Raw genomic sequence first — 23,039 nt, forward strand, 5'->3', positions numbered from 1 at the left:
GAGGCGCCTTGGCCCCGGGAAGGCGCGCGAAGGGACTGGAGGGACCGCAGTCACGCCACGTCTCCCGAGGCGCGGGGGGGGCGGGGTGCGGGCCACGAGGACGGGTCATCTCGGACCGCGGGATGGAGACCTTGGTTCGAATGAAATTCAGGGCGGTCTTGGATTCACCCGGCTGATTATTAGCTGCTAATTAAACTTGGGGAGCTCCTGCTACGTGCCCGCAGCGAGTGTCACGCAGTCTTTACCCACAAAGTGAGGGAGGGGGAAGGGAGGACCCAAGGCCCGGCCCGGGGAAGGTTACGTTGTACTTGACGTCCTTGACGCCTTTTGAAACCCTCCAGAGCTGGGCAGTTTGCATGGGACCGTGCTGAGCGGGGAAACCCTCTAAGAGCTGCTCTTAGAGGGTTTCTGCCAGAACGTTCGTTGAGCACCTACCATGTAGCAGACAAGCTTTCCTGGGCACTGGCGAACCAAATAAGTGCCCTCGTGGGCTGATGGTAGTTTAGGTGCAAAGTCTTTTAGCGAGGAAGGGAAAGACGCGGTAATCAGTATCTTGAAACCATTATGCTGAAGCAGTTGCCCTGCAAGGTCATGAAATTGTCCCAAGGCCCTAAGGAGAAGAAGGAGATTTAAATGTCACCTGTTAACTGCCTTGCAAGTTCTAAGGATTTTAAACGTTGGTTCCGGAAAAATAATTGCGCTTTAGGAGGCCTAAGAGTAGCCAGATTAAAGCTGGTTTGTGCTGGTAACATATAACAGAGTGGAATATCTTGAGGCTAAGCAAGAGTGGGAGGATTTCAGACAGGATTAAGGAGATTATTAGGCTGTATGTAGCAATTCTCCGGTTTTACAGCACTGAACTTGAATTTTGTATCCTTATTTATGTGAAAGGACTGTAAAACATTAAAATGAAATCGACATGGTTTTCATTAAGCAAAGAATTTCTAACAATTTTCAGAGTAATGTAATTAAATGCTATGTGAAATAGCTACATAAAAATGTTGGCTTTGCCTTAGATGTCAGGTTTGTGGGAGTTTTTTTCCTAATATTGAAAAAGTATTTATGGGAATGAAGAAGTCGCCATAAGTGAAACTTTCAGTCATGTAGGTGGTACTGTTTGTTAACCACTCAGCAGACATTTGACATTTGTTAAGTGCCCATGCTGCATCCAGTCGGGGTTGTGGAGAGTGCTAACATGTGGTGGTGAACAAACAGACATGGTCTTAGCTCAGTGGGACAGTGGGTGGCATGCAGGGGTGCTCAGAGACATCAGCTCTCCTCATCTCTCTGTGCGTTAATGTTAATGGTCAGTGTTCTTAGAATCATAAGTGGTATCCAAGTTGATCTTTAAAAAATGCAAAGAGTTCCTGGAACGAGGACAAAATATTTTACATAAAACTGTAGAAATTATTTTTTTTAAACTCTGTAAGACAATTCAAAGATCTTTTAATAAAGAATTGTTTTAAATTAGAGTTGTCTCTCAGTCGGAGACAGCTACTGGCAGGACCCTAAATTGGGACCTCTCTCAGCAAATAAAACTGATCTTCATCCCTTTGGAATGTTGGTTTTAAATTGATCGGTTATGAATATTCATCAGACATCGGAGTTCCACTGTGGAAAGCATATTCTATGCTCTTTTCACATTTTCCATCACTGGGTGCCTGAACTCTTTCTTGCCTCTTCTGCCTCTTTGCTTCCCATTCATTACAACTGCTTTTTTAATTCAGATATGAAAACCATCCTAATATTTCACACTCCACAATTAATTTGGACAGGAAGAAAAACACCTTCGTTTTAAAAGAGCTGTGAGGTGGCATTTCCTTGGTTCTGTTTTGGTTATTGAAGGCTTTTAAATGTGCAGTTTGTTACTGTGTAGTTTGTTTCAGAGGGGTTAGGTGCTAACATTAACTAAACATGAGGCTTACTTGACATCCTGATGAAATTGTTGTTTAGGGGAACAGAAAGAACCCTAAACTTTCAGAAATTGAAGCCGATTTTTAAAGAAATGGAAATAAGAAATTTAGGGGATGAGTCTGGTTTTTCTGTCTCAAATTAGGGGACAGTGCATTTCTATTTCCTAGTCTTCCACATTCTCTAAAATGGAACTATTTCAAAGTGGTAGAGCAGTCACCATATATTGAACTGTATACATCGAAAAGGAGGGGAGATGGCATTTCAGGAGGGAAAAGGGAGAGAGTCACCTGCGACTGAGAGAGCAGATAATTTACTTAGAAAAATGGTGAGGCAGCAGGGTGTAGTATACGAGATGGGCTGGAGCGGAACTGCTGGGGGTGTATCCTGTCTGCCACTCACCTGGCTGTGTGACCTTGGACAGTTACTTGGTGTCTGTCTCTACCGCTTCCTTATCTGTTAAGTGGAGGTAATGATAGTACTACACAGTTAATGGTGAGCGCGAGGATGAAGTGAGTCAGTGTTTATAAGAACCCAGGGCAGCGGGAGAAGGCTGCTGCGGGTCCAGATGTGTCCGTTGAAAACGAGTTTATAATTAGTTTCTACATAAAATCCCAAGTGAGAAGGTTTCTTGCACTTGCCAAAGAAGACTGGACGGTGGGCGGCGGATGGTGAAGAAGTGCCAGGGAGTCATTTGGTGGAGGCGCAGGGGATAGACTTGGGGCTGTCACGCAGGCATTCGATATTAGAAGTAGACAGAATTTTCTGTTCCTTAACTCTTAGTGGATGCGGCTTCTTCCTTAACTTTCATTTCATACAGCGTTTCTAAATTCCTTAAAATCCTCTCGGGCTCTCCACTTCCTTTGCTCCGTCACTCCTCTAGCAGCCTCGCTCCCTCCTCCACCTCTGCCTTCTCAGCTCTTCTGACAGTGCTGTGTGGTCACAGTAGGTCATGGTAATCCAGTGATTTTCCCATCCACTGCATTCAATACATGTTTTCATTTGCAAAAACTGTGCATTCCGTAGAGCAAGCTATCCTTAAAGAGAGTACAGATCGGCTCACGGTTGTTCTGTACTCAAATCGTGCTTCAAAAACAAAGTTGTAACATAGATGGACATCTTTGGAACTAAATAAAGGCTAAACATGAGAGCGCTTCAAGCTTCAAAACAGGAAATTAGGACATGCGCACAGCATAAAGAAATCACAGACGATGTGATGTCGCACCCTCACCAGGGATACTGGCGGAAACCAGAACGTTCTGTGTTCGCCCAGGTATGGCATCTGGTTCACATTTGTTCCATGTCATAGTCTCTGACTAGAAACTTGTGTCAGTTAAATTGGAATGTCCACCTAAAGCCACAGTGTCCAAATGTCACTCCTTATAATCGATAAATTTAGAATGTTTTAAGTGAAAAAGTTGTCACACCAAAAGAAAAAAAGAAAAAATTGTCCAAAAAATGGGGTCACTTTTCAAATGCCCTTATGGAAAAATGTTAAAGGAACAGTCATTCTGTCAGATGAGTCTGTACTCGAAAGAGCAGAGCTCGTCACTATGTAACAGCTTTAATCTTTTCCTTAGCGGGTTCATTCTTAGGACCAAACCTAGTATTTTCCGTACAATCTCCTTCCTCTTATTTTTCTTATTTTTTTTCAGCTGAGTAATACCAGCAGTAAGATACATAAGCCAAGAGATTTTTAAAGATAACTGTTTTGGTTATGACCTTTCAGACTTATTTTCATGCACATAAACACATATTACAGAAATGGGTCACATCATTTTATAACTTCATTTTTTTCAAAGTTATTATTAATGTTATTTTTTTTAGTACAATTTTAGACTTACAGAAAAATTGAGCGTGTAGCACAGACACTTCCACATACCCCCACCACACTCTAGTCAGTTTCCCCAGCAAGTGACACCTCGCATCATTGTGGCCCATGTACTACAATCAGTGAACCAGTACCGACACGTTATTAACGGAGGCGCATCGTTTCATTAAGGCCACTCACGCTGTGTAGTTTTACGGGTTTGGACAAATGCATAATGACGTGCCTGCCATTACCGCATCATACAGAATAGTTTCACCGTCCTAAAAGTCTCTCCCAGAAATCCTGGCAACCATGGAGTTTTTTACTGTTGCTATAGTTTTGTCTTTTCTGGGCTGTCATATAGTTGCAATCAATGTATAGCCTGTACAGACTGGCTCCTTTCACTGAGCGCTATGCAGTTAGATTTCTTTCATGTCCTTTTGTGGCTTGAGAGCTCATTTATTTCTGTTGCTGAATATTACTTTACTGTAAGGGTGTACCAGTTCGTTACCCATTCATTCACGCTGAAGGACGTGAAGTGTCTGTTCCAGTCTTTTGCCCATTTTTTATTTGGGTTGTCTGTGTTCTTATTGTTGAATTTTATGAATTCTTTGAATATGTTGGATATTAGCCCTTTAAAAGATACATGTTTTGCAGATATTTTCTCCCAGTATGTGGCTTGTCTTTTCATTCTTTTAACAGTGTCTTTTAAAGAGCGAAGTTTTTAAAAGTAATGAAGTCCAGCTTACCATTTTTTGTTCATAGATAAAGAGCGAATTTTTTAAAAATAATGAAGTCCAGCTTACCATTTTTTGTTCATAGATCATGCTTTTGGTGTTTTATGTAAACACTCATAGCCAAACCCAAAGTACCTAGATTTTTCTCCTTTGGTATCTTGTAAAAGTTTTATAGTTTTGTGTTTTACATTTAGATCTAGGATCCATTTTGAGTTAATTTTTATGAATATGTAGGATTGTTATCTAGATTAATATTTTTGCATATGGATGGCCAGTGGTCCAGCACCGTTTGTAGAAAAGAGTGTCCTTTCTCCAGTTAATTACCTTTGCTTCTTTATCAGACTGCAGCCGACTATATTTCTGTGGGTCTATTTCCAGGCTCTGTGTTCGGATCCAGTGATCTTCTACTTGTCCTTTATTTTGCTAGTACCATACTGTCCTGAACACTGTGACTTTATAGCAAGTCTTGAAATCAGGCAGAGTCAGTTCTCTGGCTTTGTACTTCTTCGTTATTGTGTTGGCTGTTCTTAGTATTTTGCCTTTCCACGCAAATGTTAAAGTTAGTTTATCGGTAACCACAAAGTAAGTTGCTGAGATTTTCCTCTTGGAACTGTATTGAGTCTGTAGATCAAGTTGGGAAGAATTGCCATTGAATCTTCCTATACATGAATATAGAATTTCTCTCCATTTATTTAGATTTTTAATTTCTTTCATGAGTTTTGAATTTTTTGTCATATAGATCTTATACATATTTTGTTAGATTTACATGTAAGTCTTTTGTGTGTTTATTAAGGTAAAATGTACAGAAGATTTATCATCATAACCATTTTGAAGTCTACACTCTGTATTTTTGTTTTTTTTTATTCAAAACCCCAATTGTTTATATCTGGTACAAAGGAGAACAAATGACTTTTGTTATGTATCCTGCAACTCTATTATAGGTGGTTAATTCCAAGAGTTTTCTTGCTGATTCTTTGGAATTTTTTCATAGACATTCGTATCATCTACGAACAAAGGTTTATTTCTTCCCTTCCGATGTGTATGCCTTTCATTTCCTTTTCTTGACTTACTGCAGTAGGTAGAACATCAGTATGATGTTGAATAGGAGTGACAAGAGACGACATCTTGTTCACAGTCTTAGGTAGAGGGAAAGCTTCTAGTTTCTCACCATTAAACCATACGGTTTTTTGCAGATGGTCTATTGGGTTGAAGTTGTTCTTAATTTGCTAAGAGGTGTTTGTATCAGCAGGACTTCAGTATGATGTTGCCTTATAAGTGGTCTTAGTGAGAAAGCTGGTAGCCTCTCACCATTAAGTAGGACATGATGTTAGCTATATGTTTTTATACGTGTTCTTTATTCGTTTGAGGATGTGCCCATTTATTCCTAGTTTGTTGAGAGGTTTTTGTTGTTGTCGTTTTTGTTGTGAAGAGTGTTAGGTTTTGTCAAATGCTTTTTCTGTATCTTTGATACGATTTTTCTTTAACCTGTTGATGTGGTGGATATTATTTGATTTTTGAATGATGAAACAGCCTTGCATACCTAGAATAAGTCCTTCTTAGCTGTGGGTTATAATTCTTTTTAATACATCCTTGAATTCAATTTGCTAATACTTCGTTAAGGATTTTTACATCTATGTTTATGAGAGATTGTTCTCCAATTGTCATTTCTTACAACATATTTATGTGGTTTTGGTACTAGGGTAATGCTGGCCTTGTAGAATTAGGAAAGTTCCCTAATTGCTTCTAATTTTTTTTTTCTTTTTTGGCGATTGGGCATGAACTACCATGTTTACTGACAGTTACAAATCTGTATCTCAAATCCTCCCGCGTTTCTCAGACCCTTGGGACATTTCCGCCTGGTCCCCCAGTCTTTTTAACTGAGTCATTATCTCCAGGGACATCACCCCACCCAGTTTGCCTGTCGTGGTTAATGACAGCACTGTCCACTCAGGTTATTAAGTTAGGATACTTCGGGTCATTCTTACTGTTTTCCTTTTCACTCATAAGAAGCTTACTCTCCAGTGTCTTGTTGTTTTGCTAACATCTTAGTCCAGCTTCTCATCCAGAAGCCACAGCAGCCCCTTATTTAGTCACCATGTCCGCAGTATTCCAACGTCATTTTGTGCTTTTCACTGCCATCAAGATACGTCACTGAAAAACTAAAGTGATTTGCGGGCTTATAAACACGCATCACCTTCTTACTCCCTATTAAATGTTATTACCTGGCCTGCGTCCCGGCTTCAGAACCGCACCCCGTCCCTGGGAACGCCCCGCCCTCCGCACGCACGCACGCACGCACGCACGGACTGGCTCCTCAGTCCCGGCGCTGCCGAGGCCAGTGCGGGACCCTGTTCAGGTCTAAGGGCCTTGGAGCATGTGCTGTCTCCCCTTAGGGTGGGACCCTCTCGTGTTTATCTTTCACTAACATCGCACTTAAATATATCAGTCTGACTTTCATGCACTGGCACTTGGCTTGAGAACAGGGCCAGCGCGGGACCCTGTTCGGGTCTAAGGGCCTTGGAGCACGTGCTGTTTCCCCTTAGGGTGAGACCCTCTCGTGTTTATCTTTCACTAACATCGCATTTAAATATATCAGTCTGACTTTCATGCACTGGCACTTTAAAGACTAGAAATTTCATATAAATTTAATGTAAATCTGAGTTTTCATGAATCCTGTTTATGAGGCGATAGTTGCTGCTTGTGATTGGAGACCGTGTGCTGGAGCACAGTAGCTGCTTGGTAGATGTCGAGTTGGAAGAGCTAAGAATTGGTTTAAATACACTGCTTTCACACGGTTCATCGTGTTAGAACGTGTAAGTGTGGTTTAATGAGCTGAGGAAGTCGCAATATGTAAATCTGAGTTTTCATGAATCCTGTTTATGAGGCGATAGTTGCTGCTTGTGACTGGAGACCGTGTGCTGGAGCACAGTAGCTGCTTGGTAGGTGTCGAGTTGGAAGAGCTAAGAATTGGTTTAAATACACTGCTTTCACACGGTTCATCGTGTTAGAACGTGTAAGTGTGGTTTAATGAGCTGAGGAAGTCGCGGAAAGCTTTCTGGAGCTGGCTGACCTTGATAGTTGGACAGTCTAATGGAAACAACACAGCAAAGACGTGGAAGTAGGCTAGAGCGTGAGCGGATACCATGTGGCTTCCAGAAAGGTCCATGTTAGCTGAGTGAATTGAATGAGGCCTTTGCCACAGGGTTTGGCGTCAGTATTAAGGAATTAAACACGTACACATATACGTACGTTCAGAGCCCTACATTTAAGAGATTCTTCATGGGGCATCTTTGAATAAACGTTGAGTTTCAGAGTTTTTCTTGTATAATGGAGCTATTTTTCAAAAAATTAAAATAACTTTTTAAACCTTTATTCTCAGGATCCAAGTTCGAAATATGGCAACTTTGAAAGATAGTAAGTACTTTATCTCAATATATGACTTAAGAGAAATGAAATCTTGACAAAAATACTTTTGAAAATGTGCTGCTTTAGCCTGTTACATATTTGGTCAAAACTGACAAAATGAGTCTATGTCATATGTGTGGGGCATTGAACTTCTTTTAGAAAAGACCAGTGGGAGGTAACACATGGCTCTTCTGATTCTGTCGTCTGTAGAACGATAATGATATAACTAAGAAAAACTATACTGTTTGTATATATACTTTAAAATGTTATGGAATGTGTAGTTAAAGGCCATGTTCAGTACCATTTAATGTTTTAAATGGATACTTTATTCTCTTATGTTGTCATTTCGCTTGTCAGGCCTGAGTAGCAGCTAGGTTTGACCTTTTATTAGTACTCATTCTAACAGTAAGCCCAGTTTAGCATGATGTGGTTAATTGATGGTCTAAATGCTAATTATTCTACATTGCAGTTCAGAAAAACATTTCGATAAGTTGGCAAATGAAATTATAACTCTTTTATCTTAACACAGCACTTCTATTTTTCAGTTACCAGGCGACTAAAGTCAATCAAAAACATCCAGAAAATTACCAAGTCTATGAAAATGGTGGCAGCAGCCAAATATGCCCGAGCTGAGAGGGAGCTGAAACCGGCTCGCGTGTATGGAATAGGATCTTTGGGTAAGAGAACAATGTGATTGCGGATTCTGAAGAGCACTGGCTTTTGTTTCGTGCTCACCAAGGTGATGGCTCTGAGTCTCTGACACACATCTGTTTACACAGCGCCCTCTGAGTGTGGGGACTGATAGGACCCTTGAAAAACTTTCTGGGCTGCTCAGTGCGCCGTGGAAAGAACTGAGAAGCACCGTGCATGAGACCGTGTGGCTTGGTGCCATCCGCGAAGTACGCGTGATGCTGTGGGCCTGCGGGCTGGGCGGGCGGTGCGCGCCCGGCGGTGGGGAGCTGGCGGAGCCATGGTGGTCGGGAGCACAGTGTTCAAACGTCAGCTGTAAACAGGGCGGTGTTTGCTTTTAATTTGAAGAAAATAAGCTTGTATCGATCTGTGTGTTAATGTATCTGTGTATGAGATGTAAATTGTCTCATGCACAGATATAAATTGTCTCGTGCAGTAGTTTTCTTGTGCTCTTCCTTATTTTTCAGACACGCATGTACACTGCTAAATACTGCTCTATGAAGATATTATAGAGCCATAGGCCTCAGTGGCAATGGCTCCTTGCTTTGAAATGCCATACTCAGTGTCACTCGAGCGGAGTTGCTAGATTAGGTTTTAGCGACCCCTGCCAGCTCCAGCCATCTGCTGTCGTGAGTCTCCTTCTCTGCCAAGCACAGTTCTAAGCTCAGTAAATGCTGGTTCGTAAATTATTCTCTAGCCTGTTTATGTGAAAGAGGAAAGCCCTTTCACTAGTCACCTTTCTTGCTGATGCGAACAAGTATAATAAATGTGGTTCCTTTCAAAAGTGTATTACCGCACATTATCTAATAAAGAAACTGGCTTAGAGATCTGATTATTTGTGGTGAAATAGAAAAAATCCGGGTCGAGGCTGCCAGTCAGCTTCTAAAGTCCTTCAAACAAACACAAATACTAACTGGTAAATATTCGTGGCTGACCATTTGTAAATATTTAAAAATGTAAAGCAGGCATTTTATGCTGTACAATATATAATATGAAAAGAGACTTAAATATTTCCCCCACTCCGCTGAACCCCGGAGTTGAGTGTTTACTTCTCCATTTTCTGCGGGGGTCCGGGTATTGGTGTTTGAGAATCGCTGCTCTGTGCTGGAAAAGGCCTGGCCAGAACCCCAGAACCCCGTCGCACAGGCTGCGCGTGGCACCTCGGAGACGCGGGAATATTTTGCCACAGGGAGCGCCAGCCACCGACGTCTGTCGTGTGTTCACGCTGGGCTGTGTGTCCCGCAGGCTGCTCCTAGCCAGCCGCTCCGCAGGGGCCGGGCCGGGCAGCATGTTCTCGGGGGCCTTTGGGACCTGCAGCCGTGCTGAGCTTCCCTTAAACTGCACACGATCCTGACACCGCCACCTGACCTTCCCGCCCATCCTCCTGGTGGCTCAGACCTGCCCCGTGGTGTGGTGGTGCCTCTGGCTTCCTGTTGTCTCTCTCCCTCCGCCATTTCTCCCGGTAAAGCCCGTGTGTGTTTCATCCTGCCAAATCCTCTCGGGTCCTCTGCTTCTTGGAAAACTAGACCAACAAAGCGAAGTTCTTACAGTGATCCCCCAAATAAAGTAGCATCATTTTAGCCTCAGCAGTTTTTGTAAAGTTGACATGCAGATTATCCGAACAGCTCAGGAAACTTTGCTTTCTACTTTTTGGTTGTAGACTGAAGATTTGCATTCTTTAGAAGTCTGATATCTAGGTAAGTTGGTACTTCTGTAACTCTGGCCTCTTTAGAAGTTCTTTCATTGTACTAGCGATTTCTTTTAGTCTATGTTCAAGATAGAGTGGCCACTAACGGGCCCTTAGGAGCATTTGTCATATAGAGATTTAAACCTTTGTGGTTTTCATCCTGATTGTAAATGGAATAAGTCCACAGGCACTTCAATTATATTAGGCAAGTGCCACCTAAATTTAAATGCTTCGTTTTGAAAATAGCCAGCTCTTATAAATTAAGGACTAATGTTGTATTTAGCATAAATTGCATATAAAATATCCGCTTCTTTTTGTTTGTTTTTAAGCTCTTTATGAAAAAGCTGACATTAAGGGGCCCGAAGACAAGAAGAAACACCTCCTGATCGGAGTGTCCTCGGACAGAGGCCTTTGTGGTGCCATCCACTCCTCTGTCGCTAAGCAGATGAAAAACGAGGTGGCTACACTCACGGCGGCCGGGAAGGAAGTTAAGATTGTTGGAGTTGGCGATAAAATTAGGGGTATACTTCATAGGTAATTCAAACATATACTACTTACGGTTAGAAGGGCGCAAGAATGAATAAATGGAAGTTTCTTCCATACTGTATTTAGCAGGGTGCCCTTTTTTTGGTTACCTGTTCTGTACTCATAGAGGGGTTTCCGTTTTATTTCTTCCAGCATATATTAGAAGATATAGGTTTTCCCTGTTTTCTACTTACCTTCGCTTCTCCTTTATCCAAACCATAAATGGAATGCAGTGGGAATATCAAAAGCTGCCGACATTTTAAAAGATGAGAACTGAACTCTGAGGGGCTGTCACAGCCCAGAAATGTCAGGAAGGAATGACAGCTCACTGGGCTTGGAAGGACAGGGCACAGGGGTAGGACACACAATGGGCTGACCACTGGTATTTAGTCCTTCGCAGGAGCTGGTGGGAAGCAGTGATCACGTACTGTGTGGAGCGACTTAATTTAGTGAACTCCCTGCCCCCAAAACACTTATCCATGGCGGTAACATTTCCTCCTTGTTCCCTGTGTTCTTTCAGCAGAATTATTCTGTTAAACTATGTTATGATCACTTTATTTCCTCGTAGGACTCACTCTGACCAGTTTCTGGTGACATTCAAAGAAGTGGGAAGAAAACCTCCCACTTTTGGAGACGCGTCGGTCATCGCCCTGGAATTACTAAACTCTGGCTATGAGTTTGATGAGGGGTCTATCATCTTTAATCAGTTCAGGCAAGAAAGTTTTAGAAATTAAAGCTGTTTTTTGTTTATGGTCGTGTTTTAAAACATGTCTGCTTAACGGGTCAAAAGTTCTTATTTTGAAATTTACATTTGTTTTCATCATTTCTAGGTCTGTCATCTCCTACAAAACAGAAGAAAAGCCCATCTTTTCCCTCAATACCATTGCGAGTGCTGGTGCGTAGTTTTGCATGACCAGTATTTTCCATGAAGAAAGGGGAGATTTGTACATTTAGGAAAACAGCGTTTCTCAGGATGGCCTTTTGCGCAGTGGCAAAATGACGTCGGGCCGTTTCTCTCACCCTCTGTTCGTGGCTTTCCTGATGTCTCCGCTCACGCATTGTTTGACAACTCTTTATTTGCTTTATTAATCAAACAAATAAACGTCTGTCGAGGGCCGTCATCAGACATGCTTTCTGTCCCCGGGGATTGAAGAGTCCAGCTGGAGATCGGCTCTGGGCCTTCGCAGGCGGCTCCAGCGCCACCTGAGGCTCCAGCACTCTGAACAAGCTCACGGCTCGTTCACGTGGCCCAGTCGGTTTCGTTCCGTTGTCTGAATAAAGCCACCGCTGCTCAGAGGAGCACCCTAGAAATGATGTTCTGGAACCGATTTCATTTTCCCGAGGCATTGTCCCCTGAGATGTACACTTGTTTACATTTTAACATCTCTGCGGCCGGGATGCCTCTCCCAGTCAGCGGGACGCCACTTTTAACTGGCTGTGTCATTTCCTTTCTCAAGGGCACGTCAGATGGCATGTGGGTTATAACAGCACCTTACGTTTGACGTGACGATCCTGTCACAGCGTTCCCTGCTGAATGAACTCCGACATTGCAGCTAAATTCCTGCAGCACGATGACTGACGTCCGCATCAGCCTCTCGTTCTCCCAGTTTTCCAGTCTTAGAAACGTTTTCCCTCTCTGGGTTCCTGACTGATACTTTTTAGTTTCTCCAGTAATCACAAGGGGAAACTGGGATTTTTGTATTACACTGTATTAGTTTCAGTTTTCAATTTCTTTATTGAAAGAAACATTTATTGAATGTTTGCTGGCTTTGTGCCAGGCGCTCAGCCAGACTCTCTAGAGGGTCTCATAACCATGAAGTGTAACAAAGTTACTTAACGCAGAATGGCCAATGTTCCGCGTTGGTGTTTTGCTGAAAGTCCACTGTGATGTGCAGTGTGGAAATGGATGAAACTCCTAGGGCCGAGTCTTGACCTATGTTATATGTACCTCTGCTGTGTAGTTATAAAGGGTTTTTACAAGTCAGCTGTTCTGATTAAATCGGTCTCTGTGCTGTATGGCTTCAGAGTTTATCACCTGTTTTCACAGAGAGCATGAGCATCTACGACGACATTGATGCCGACGTGCTGCAGAATTACCAGGAGTACAGTCTGGCCAACATCATCTACTACTCTCTCAAGGAGTCCACTACGAGCGAGCAGAGCGCCAGGATGACGGCCATGGACAACGCCAGCAAGAACGCTTGTGAGCACAGCAGATGCCCGCGAGAGGTCTCTGCACGCAGACCTCACACCAGAGCAGGGCCGTTCTTCCAGAGCGCCGGAAGCAGGAGAGCGAGGACCGAGTCCTGGGCTCTGCACTGGTTCTGTGAAATTTTTGACCAAATACCATCTTTCCTTGCTTGAATTTTCTCATCTGAGAAGATAGAAAAATAATACACTCTGCCTTAAAGGAAGTATATCTTTCTTGGTAGGCAGTAAGTTTGCAAGTCTGGCAAACGAATCCCATGGAAGATATTGAAATATCTTCTTGAAATTTTTTGAGAGGCCAATTTTGGTACCCTCCCCCAACCCTATCTCCTCCTCCCTCCCCCCGCCGAAAAACTAGGATTCTCTTGTTAAATTACATAAGCAATGTAATGTCTATGTGCAGGTTAACGAAGATGTTCTTTGTCTAATCTTTCCGTTTTCTTTGTAGCTGAGATGATTGACAAGTTGACTTTGACTTTCAATCGCACGCGTCAAGCTGTCATCACAAAGGAGTTGATCGAAATCATCTCTGGTGCTGCGGCTCTGTAAGTAACTGCAGATGGCCTGCGGAGAGTTGGTTCTCATCTCTGTGTCTGCTGGTTTAAGCTTGGGATGTTTGAAAGTTTTTGCGTGTGTTTTGTCTGTTAAAGAGGAAATGATCCATTAATCTTGTAACCTTGCTCTTAGAGCATAAAAATCTGGTGAGAATGGAATCTCTGTTTATTCTGATGGTTCCGAACTCCGTTTCTTCTTGTTAGCAATCAGTATGTTACCAGCTTTCACTTCACCAAAGTATTAGGGATAAGGATTTGGATAATTCAGTATCATTTATAAAGTTTGTCTTTGGAACTTAAAATATTCACAACCAGGACTGGTTTGGGGTTTTGGGTTGGACTGGAAATCTCTAAATCATGGAATGATAGTAAAGTCCAGGAATTTTTTAATTATTGAGTTTTCTGTATCAGTACCATTTTCCTTAAAATTTCTTGTTGTCTAGATATGTTAATGTTTGTGAAACCAGGTTAAAGTAGTGAGGATTCTATTCAAAAAATGATTAAATCGCACACCCATTAAATGCAAAGTCGAGTGCCGGGCTTAGTGTTAGAGAACATGACCCTCCTTGCAAGGTGTTAATGTTCTAGTAGGATAAAAAAAATACGCAGATGGTCGTGAGGGAGAAAAGGTGTTGCATGTTATCTTTGACTCATTCTCCCCTCCTAATTCCTCACCAAGTTCTCTTAAGTTTTTCTTTCTAAGTAGCCCTTGACTCTTTCTCCTTTATGCCCATTTAATGCAGATCCTTGTCATTTATCTGCTGCATAAGAAAAGATATTTTTGGAGAGCCTCTTAAGCGCCAGACCCTGTACGAGGCCCTGAGGATGTACTGGTGACAGTATTTGCCCTCAGGGAGCTCACAGCCCTAACAGGGAACACAGACAGCCGAATTAGAAATTGCAGTAGAATGGGGGTCAGCAGACTGCGGCCCGGAGTTAGGGATGGTTTTCACATTTTTGAAGGGTTATAAACAGAGAGACAGTGTGTGACCCACAAAGCCTAAAATATTTAGCTCTTTACAGAAAAAACGTGCCGATCCTGTCACAGTGGTCTGAGGGAAGTTAAGAGAACCGTTCTCTCAGGCATCCCAAAATCAGCTCAGCTTGACCCGAGCGAGCCAGCAATCGCTGGCCGCCGGCTCCCACTCAGCAGCCCCGTCCCCTCCACCACCCGTCCTGCCTCCCGCGGACCAGCCAGGTCTGCAGACACCTCCCGTTCTCGCACTTTCGCCTGAAGCGCCTCTTTTCTTCCCCTCGCACCTCGGCTCTCCGTCTGACAGGCCCCCCTTTGTCCTTCCCGAGCCGGGAGCCGTGCCCCCAGAGCACCCCTGCAGCGCGTGGGTGGGCACCGCTTAGCAGCCTCTGCGCCCACATGTCAGCGCTTACATGCATTAGGATGGCCTTGTTATTTGTCCTTCTGCTCCTGAGATTGGGGAGGGACCGTGTCTTAACTTCCATAGCCCCACGGCCTGGCACGTGCTTCCCCAGTGAATGTCCAGTGAATGATTGGCGTGCCATAGTATATTAAGAACTGGAAGCTCATTCAGAAGAGGGAGAAATGACATCTTACTAGGTGTGTGAAAACATGGGTCCGTGTTTAAGAATCAGAAAAGGTCATCAGTTTGGTGGACCCTGAATGGCCCCTGAGTGTCAGCTGGGGTAAGGGCTGCGCAGAATGCCAGGGAGACGCAGACAAAACTGACCAGGACCATGCCACGAGGTATCAGGTCCGTCAGCTCTGCTGTCCTAAGGGTCTTTCCTTCCCTAAATGCCGTCCGTGCATATTTCTCAAGACTAAGCCACCTCCCAGCCTGGCACTGACGTTCTCTCGGCATCGGGGAGTACAGAGCAGTGACGAGCAGCCTGCCACCTAACATCCTGCTAAACCGGGTTCGAATACTCTCTGCACCCGAGTTTTGCCATCTGTAACATAGGACTAACCCACGGGTCAAATAACTATGTCTTCCATTATCCGCGTGACATGCCGAGCTGATTTCTTGGATGGCAGGTGTGGGAGGGGGAAGAACCGCGTCCTTCAGGGCCGGGGGGTGGGGTGGGGTTGGCTGTGAGGCCCAGGGAATCAGGTTCTTTGTTTGCTCTTGAGAAGAGAAGGTGAGGGACGGTACAACCTGCGTGGAATTGGAGACCCGGGTCCTGCTGGGTGGCTGCAGAGAGAAATGGGGAGAGGGCAGTTGCGACATGAAAACTGGGAGTTAAAAAGGGAATTCCAACAACTGGACATTGACGTAAATTTTCACCTTCTAGAAAGGCCGTGTCCGTCCTTCATAAAGTTAGCCGCATAGGCCAGAGCTGGCCCGTTTATGTGAACGGACTCGCACATTCGCTCACTCGTGGTTATTCTGGTTAAAAACTCTAGTATTTAACAAACACATTTGGTTCTTAAGTAATAAAGTAAAAAGCATGAATAAACCATAATATTTGAGGTGTCAAGTACTAGTTGCAAGCCTAAAAAATGTTCATATATTGTGTGCTATTTATAGAAAAAGTAGTGATTTTAATATTTTCAGTCTTGCCTATTTGCATGAAGATGGTTTTATTGCTTTTAACCAGATTGAAATCTATAACTTTATTAAGGGTCGTTGCTGAGTCTGTTTTAAGACCAATGAGTGTGCGGCACACTCGGGGACCGGGTGGAAGTGTTTCTGTTTAGTTGGAGGCGAACGTGATTAACGAGCATGGACTGCTTCTTGACCAGCTTGTTTGTGTTTGTTTTTTTCCTTCTAATACAATAACCAGGGATTAACGAAAATCAAGTTTCGTCCTCAGACACGAGGTAAAGTGGTGACGTTTTACATGCTCTCCCCACCCCTCTTCAGAAAAGAAACCCAGCCGCTAAGGGAAGCTGGTTTAGCAGCAGTGACGCTGATGCTGACAGTTAGATGCCGGCCTGTCACGTGGCAGTGGCCGGGGGCGTGTGGGCGGTGCAGTGGGCTTTGTACCCTCAGATCGGTCTCGTAAACCACAGGGTAGAGAATGAGCACCGTGTCGAGACACTAAGTGTGGACCGGTGCAGAGAGCTGGTTCTCAGACGTTCCGGCCTCGGGACCTCCCACTTAACGGATCAGCTAGCTCATCGGCTTGTGTTCATTCTCTCCTGACACCACACTCAGGAGGACGTGGCCGCACGCTCTTGATACTGAGAACAAAACAGGCACATAGCATCGCCATGGAAACCATCTTGCCCTCACAGACCCTGTGAACGGCCCCCCAGACCCCAGTTTGAGAACTGCTAGTGTAGAGTAACAGCTTTATTATGTAAAGTCCGTTCTTTAAACCCCACTTAGGTATATTTATCTCTCGATGTCATTATTTTCTCAGAAACACTGCTTGATTTTTATTTGTTCTGTACTTTGTTTTTCAGGTAAAGAAGGAAAATCCAGCCACCTGATTTTGTTTTTAGTTTATTGCTGTCCTGGTCAGAAGAAATTATTGGTCCATTGTTTAAATTACTAAAGATGGCAAGATATTTGTAAATTACCTCATAATAAACAACTTAAAATAAGAAAATCACTGTCTTAGTATATCAGAACAACACTTACAGTTTTCGAAATGAGATGCTAAAATATTTATAATTACTAACATGCTACTATTAATTTTTTTGTTTGGTGGGAAAATCATTGAAGAGGCTTTTCTAAACAATCTTAAAAAGTCTGGCCTCTGGGGTCAGGGTGGATGCAAGAGGCGCCGGGCCACACCCGCAGCCCAGGGACCGTCCTTTTGTGTCTTCAAAGAGCAGCAACACAGCGAAGTAAAAATGCCGCTGGGGCCCCTTGCCGTTTCTCATATATGGGATGTAGGATTCCAGGCATACACGTGGCCTAAATAAACTCTTAAAAATCTCTCCTAAGCACTGAGAAACATTCCCCTGTGATATTTGCTCCGTGTTCACATGTAGATACCACCAAGATGCCTAACTGATTCCACGCCATGAGTTGGCCATGCCAGAATCTTGGGGGTTTTCCTATTTGCTTAAAATAGGGACTTTTTTTATGATAAAAGCAACATAATTTCTAAAAACATTCCAGAACTATAAAAAATAACATAAATAAAAGCTCATTCTCAGTTAACTGATGTGTATTACTCGACTTTAAAAAACCATTAAATACATATATTTAGAAAGAATTCAGATATTTTATTTTGTAAAATATAAAAATGAATTGAACAGCAATATAAAAACTAGTCAGCCAGCACAAGTAAACAACAGTAATGCCATTAAGAGCAGCTGGCTGCCAGGGGATAAACCAAATGAGCCCAGGGTCGATTCTAGCTCCCCTAAAACTACGAGCCACCTCGGGGCGGGCCACCAGGTGCAGCTGTGAAGCACAGCGGGCTGCGGGCGAGGCACTGGGCAGAGGACCCTGTGAACCAGGTGGCAAGTGCCTTTCAGGAACATTGGTGATCTTGATTCTGAACTCACCATGGTCCACCTCCAGTCTCCAGGCTAGCGGAACACTTCTGAGGATGAATCGAATGTTCTAGGCCATGGTAGGAGGGAAAGTGGGAATTGAAGCCTACAGTAACAGTTACCTCAGGCTGACTGGCACACTCGCGCAGGGGAGGGGGAAAGGGAGCGGTCGGTCACGGCCCTCGGGCTGCCCCGAGTGTGGGATGTCGTCGGGTGGTGTCCCCAGTCTGGTACAGACAGCCTGGGTTTTCTCTTTGCTTTCCTGAGAAAACAGGATAGCAGTTTAACAAACTTTACTCATGCAATCATTTTGTCATTATAGTTGCCCTGTTAGGACTCTTTGCAAAATAAAAAGGGTATAACTTGGGCGAACAATTCAGGCTTGCTCTTCACTGCTCTCCATGTGTGAGCTGCATGGCCTGTGCCCCGGGTCACTGTTCCAGGTTGATCCCGCCCCAGCAGTTACTCGTTAATTCCTACTGCTGGTTCCTACTGCTGGTCACCGGTTCTTGAGGGCTTCATTTGAGACATCTCTTCCTCCCGGCAGGACGCCTTCTCAGTCCCCTCGGCTCCCCCCACATTGGGCTGAGTGTCCCTCCTAGGAGCTCACCGATTATATCCCTTATATTTTGTCATTACTTTGTTCAAGACTTTTGATTGTATCTCCAGTTTAAAAATGCCAATGGCTGCTATCTAGAACTGATGATCGCTTTTACATAGTTCAGGCAGCACTTTATCACAGAGCCTTGCCCCGTGTCATATGTATTAACACTGATTCATTTAATCCTCATAACCCTATAACGGAAGTACTATTTTATCTCCATTTTACATACGATAGATTCTGTAATTCGCCCAAGGTTATGGGTGGGGAGAATGGCTTGGGATTCCAACCCAGGCTTCGCTCCAGTCCAAGCTCTTAACCACTGCTCTGTGCTTGTAAGACTACCTTTCCTGTGTGTGGTCGGTAAAGCAATCTACACCCTTGCTTCGTTTGATTTCTCAAGACAAAGCAGTGGGAGAGAAGTATCAGAATTCTAATACTGCCATTTCCCCCCATTCGGTATCGCTTTCCTTTATGTAATCAGATGGTATTTCAGAGTGGGAAAATCTTCAGTCTTATCCAACAGTGGGCACACAGATTTGTGACAAAAGGGTTATGTCACCAACAGGCAAAGCACTATTTCAATGAGGAAAAAAAACAATTAAAAAATAGACAATAGACACTATCTTTTCACCCATCAGATTGTTAAAGATTAAAGGTAGACAGTTTTAGAAAGTAGGGATAATCGATTTCATGTGCTGTTCGTGAAAGCTTCTAATCTCTTTGAGAGTAAGATTTGGCAGTCTATTAAATTTAAAAAATGGACAGTTTGTCATCAATTCCACTAATAGCCTAGTGTATGGAAGTACTCATACAGGTGTGCAGACTGTCCGAGGATGCTCATTTTGGCCCATCCTTGCTCATTCATTCAAGAAGGATGCTCATTCATTGAAGACCATGTGACATTTCAGAGCAATGCTGGTAGAGACCTAAAAGCTTTCAGAGGAAAACGTCGCAAAGGTTCAGAAGTCAAAATGGCTTCAAGTCAAGGAGAGGAGGACGCAGAGGAAACCTAGCCTACCGGCCCCCTGGTCTTGCACACCCAGCCTCCAGAACCGTGAGAAAATAAACATCTGTCGTTTAAGCCCCTCCCAGTCCATCATTTTCTTCCGGCAGCCAGAGGTGACTAAGCACAGTATAAGGTCAACACTTGGCAGGTTGACCCCAGGGGCCTGTTTCATCCTAGAAAGTGCAGCTGTTTGTATAATTTGGCCTTTCCTGCTCACGATGTTTGATATGCTCGGGTCCCACGTCAAGCTGTGTCACACCAAGGGAGTGACACATTTTACAGCAAAGGACGTTGGGAGTGTACACATGACCGTGAAATGTCATGTCACACACACCACACCACTCAGAAGCTGTCAGCCTGGCAGAGCCACAGAACAGCGAAAGCAGCAGCTTGCAGCCAGCCTAGCGAAGACGGGGCGCAGTCCCCCAGGATGCCACGTACACTTTAGGTCAATGACTTGTCTGTGGTGCCAGGTTCCCAAAAGGTAGACGACGTGCGGTGGAAGCCGGAGTTCCCCACTTTGCCCCACTCCCAGCGACCCACCTGGGAAATTGTCCTTGTCCTTGCAGCTCTGGCTGCCCCAGGTCGAGAGTGCTGGTTCTCAAAAGGGAAAATGTTTTCCTTAGGGGACAGAGAAGGAGTCCCATCGAAGTATTAGCTATAGTCGCCACCTGGGCACTTCGGCCAGGAAATGGCATGCAGAGAGGAGTCCCCGTATGGGCAGGAGTAACTGGCCCGTGTCGCCAGGAGGTCAGGCTGCTTACACAGGGCGAGGAGGGACAGCTGGCGCCCGAGGGGTCTGGCTGGGCGCCACCTGGTGCTCTTGCCTAATGACGGCCTGTGAACAGGTTTGGCAGCCACAGTCTGGAAATGGCATGGAAAGCTGGGGCTCAGACCTGCAGGTGATGGCCTGGGTCGTGCCGCTAGGTCAGCACTGACTGGTAGTGGTGCTGGCTGAGGGTGAGAGAAATCTAGAACGGAGGGCAGAGGAAGACGGATTAACGGAGGCCTGGCGGTGACAGCAGGGGCCATGATGTGTCTCCCGTCCTTCCTCCTCGATGTCTTCTCCAGGAAAGACGGGCCCCGCAATCCTGGCATGGCTGGGCCTCACACACTGAGAAGTGGGCCACAGGGTGCAAGGGGTGGAGCCTAGCTGCCAAGATTTGAATGTGTGTGTCCCCCCCAGATTCACACGTTGGAATCCCATGCCCAATGTGATGGCATTGGAAGGTGCCTTTAGGGTAACTAGTCACGAGCAAGGAGCCCGCTGATGAGGCCAACGCTCTCATAAGACCCCACAGAGCTCCCTAGCTCCTTATGAGGATTGGACAGAAGGCCCTCGCCTGAGCATGCTGGCACCCTGACCTCCGACCTCCAGTCTCCAGAACCGTGAGAAATAGGTAGGTAGCTTCCCCAGTTTGTTGTGGCCACCGCACAGAGTAAGACAGTACTGAACGTTGCACTGCGCTGCTCACATCCCCTCAGGAGCGACCACTCCCGCCTTCCCTGGAACCGGGAAGAGTCTCGGCCACAGAGCACTTCACCCAAGATCACACACCCTTTCTAGTGGAGCCCAGGCACAGGGTCTTACTGCCTCGGTGATACGGAGGGCCAGCCCCCTGGGCCCATCTCAGGACAGATCCAAAGGACCTGCCCAGCTCTCGGCTCCCTGTGGGGCCGGCTGAGGCCCCCCCATTGAAAGCACATTGCAGCCTCCTTCCCTTGCACAGGTGGTGATCCCAGGAGCACTCCGTAAGGAGGAATCGGCAGGCGAATCAGCTCAGAAGTGGCTTCCTGGGGAACAGAACCGGTGACAGCTAACTATGTAGGGGAATGTCCTTGTTTGGGGGAGATACATGCTGAAGTATTTCTGGGTCATGAAATTTGCAATTATTTTCAAGGTTTTCAGAAAAAATAGGGGCGTGTGTGTATGAATATAATAAATATGGCAAAATGTTGACAATTGGTGAATCCAGGTAAAGTGCATACCTGTTTATACTTTTCTGTTTCAGCTTTTCTGTAGTTGGAAATTTTCCAAAATGTGGCATTAGGGGTTAAAACACACACACACACACACACACACGAAGAAGGACTCGAACCTCCAGAAGTACTGAAGAAAAATTACGAGAGTGGGGTTTTGTGAAATTCAGGGTACAAGAGTTTGAAAATCAAGGTAGTGGTCAATGTTATCGCATGACTACAAAATGGTCAAGCAAGGTTAGATGTAGCATCGGAAAGGCCTCTGAGAATCTTGGGGTCAGAAAGATGAGTGGAGAAAATGATACAGGCACCCTGCCACCTCCTAGCATAGCACCTTGCTCCTTCCCTACAGATGGTCATTTAGCTGAAGTACCATATTTTCTATTGGGTTTTTAAGACTTTTTAAAAATCGAGTATCTATTATGTTAAAGGTTCTGGCACAACTGAAATGCCGCTCAGAAACTCACAATTTATTGCGAGAGGTACATAAACTCGAATACTAAATGCACCGAGATAGTTAAAAGACTAGAGAAACTGACAGCCAGATACAGAGGACAGCGATAAGGGAGGGGAAGGGAGGAAGGTACAGTCCAGAGGCTTGCTTGTTGGAAAAAAACACAAACGTACACATGCGCGCTCGCGCATATTTAAGAAGCAGTAAATTCAGCCATTACAAACCTGGCTGAATCTGCCTTGACCTTGGAATTAGTTTGCTCGAAAATTAAAACTTTAAAAATGTATTCCCAAAACTTAAAAATCGAGGTTTTTATCACAAAAATCCCCATTTCTGGCAAACTGGAAAGGTCTAGCAACACTGGGCTGCAGCAAGGAAAAGGCTCCGAGTAAGCGACAGTCCTCCACGCCCTCGGCCGGCTTCGCTGATTTGAGGTACTCATTTGGCCTCTCCGGGCAACTGACTTCTCTTTTCCTTTGCCAGTGGCTGGCGGACGGCCAAATCGGCAAACTGCGGCCTATTTTTATAAATAAAAGTATTGCTGGAACCAGGACCCGGATTAGAATGAGGTGAGACAGGAATTATTTTGGCAGCGGTTCGGACTTTTAAAAAATATCTACTGTATTAAAATATTACTGATCCTGAGTAAGTTTTCTGCTGCTCCCATAAATTTTGCACCGAGGCCAGGGCCTCACTCCCCCTAGTCCCGGTCCTACTGTGAAAGGCTCTGAATGAACGGCCTGCCGAACAGCTTGAACTTGATCCAATCTATACAGTGGTAACTAGATCAATTTGATTATTTTGTTTTGAGCCGATGCAAGACCGGATCAGAGCCGCGTCGGGGGAGCACTTAGGTTCGTTCCCACGCTCAACCCCGCTCCCGCGCTCACAGCCTCCCAGGTCCCCATTTCTCTCTAACGCATCCGCGATTTTAATTTCACTCCCGAGCTCCCTATTTCGCCCCGAAGCCCCCGGCGGTCCCCTCTCCCTAGCTCGCCCCGCGACCCCGCCCTCAGCGCGACAGGACCCGCCACCTGGCTCC

At 44.8% G+C, this 23,039-nt stretch overlaps 1 protein-coding gene across 1 annotated transcript in view; it reads left to right on the forward strand.

Annotated features, from left to right (window-relative positions):
* Positions 1–17,055, forward strand: part of ATP5F1C (ATP synthase F1 subunit gamma) — a 17,339-nt gene extending 284 nt beyond the window's left edge. Inside the window, exons 2-10 of the mRNA XM_006906956.3 lie at positions 7,838–7,872; positions 8,409–8,540; positions 10,570–10,774; positions 11,334–11,477; positions 11,596–11,660; positions 12,813–12,968; positions 13,422–13,518; positions 16,285–16,321; positions 16,910–17,055. Coding sequence (XP_006907018.2) covers positions 7,838–7,872; positions 8,409–8,540; positions 10,570–10,774; positions 11,334–11,477; positions 11,596–11,660; positions 12,813–12,968; positions 13,422–13,518; positions 16,285–16,291 — 841 coding nt within the window. The 3' untranslated portion in view covers positions 16,292–16,321; positions 16,910–17,055. The remainder of the gene's footprint in view (positions 1–7,837; positions 7,873–8,408; positions 8,541–10,569; positions 10,775–11,333; positions 11,478–11,595; positions 11,661–12,812; positions 12,969–13,421; positions 13,519–16,284; positions 16,322–16,909) is intronic.
* The last annotated feature ends 5,984 nt before the right edge of the window (positions 17,056–23,039 follow it).

This window comes from Pteropus alecto, unplaced genomic scaffold (genome assembly GCF_000325575.1).
Source record: "Pteropus alecto unplaced genomic scaffold, ASM32557v1 scaffold11, whole genome shotgun sequence".
In the NCBI taxonomy this organism is placed as follows: Eukaryota; Metazoa; Chordata; class Mammalia; order Chiroptera; family Pteropodidae; genus Pteropus; species Pteropus alecto.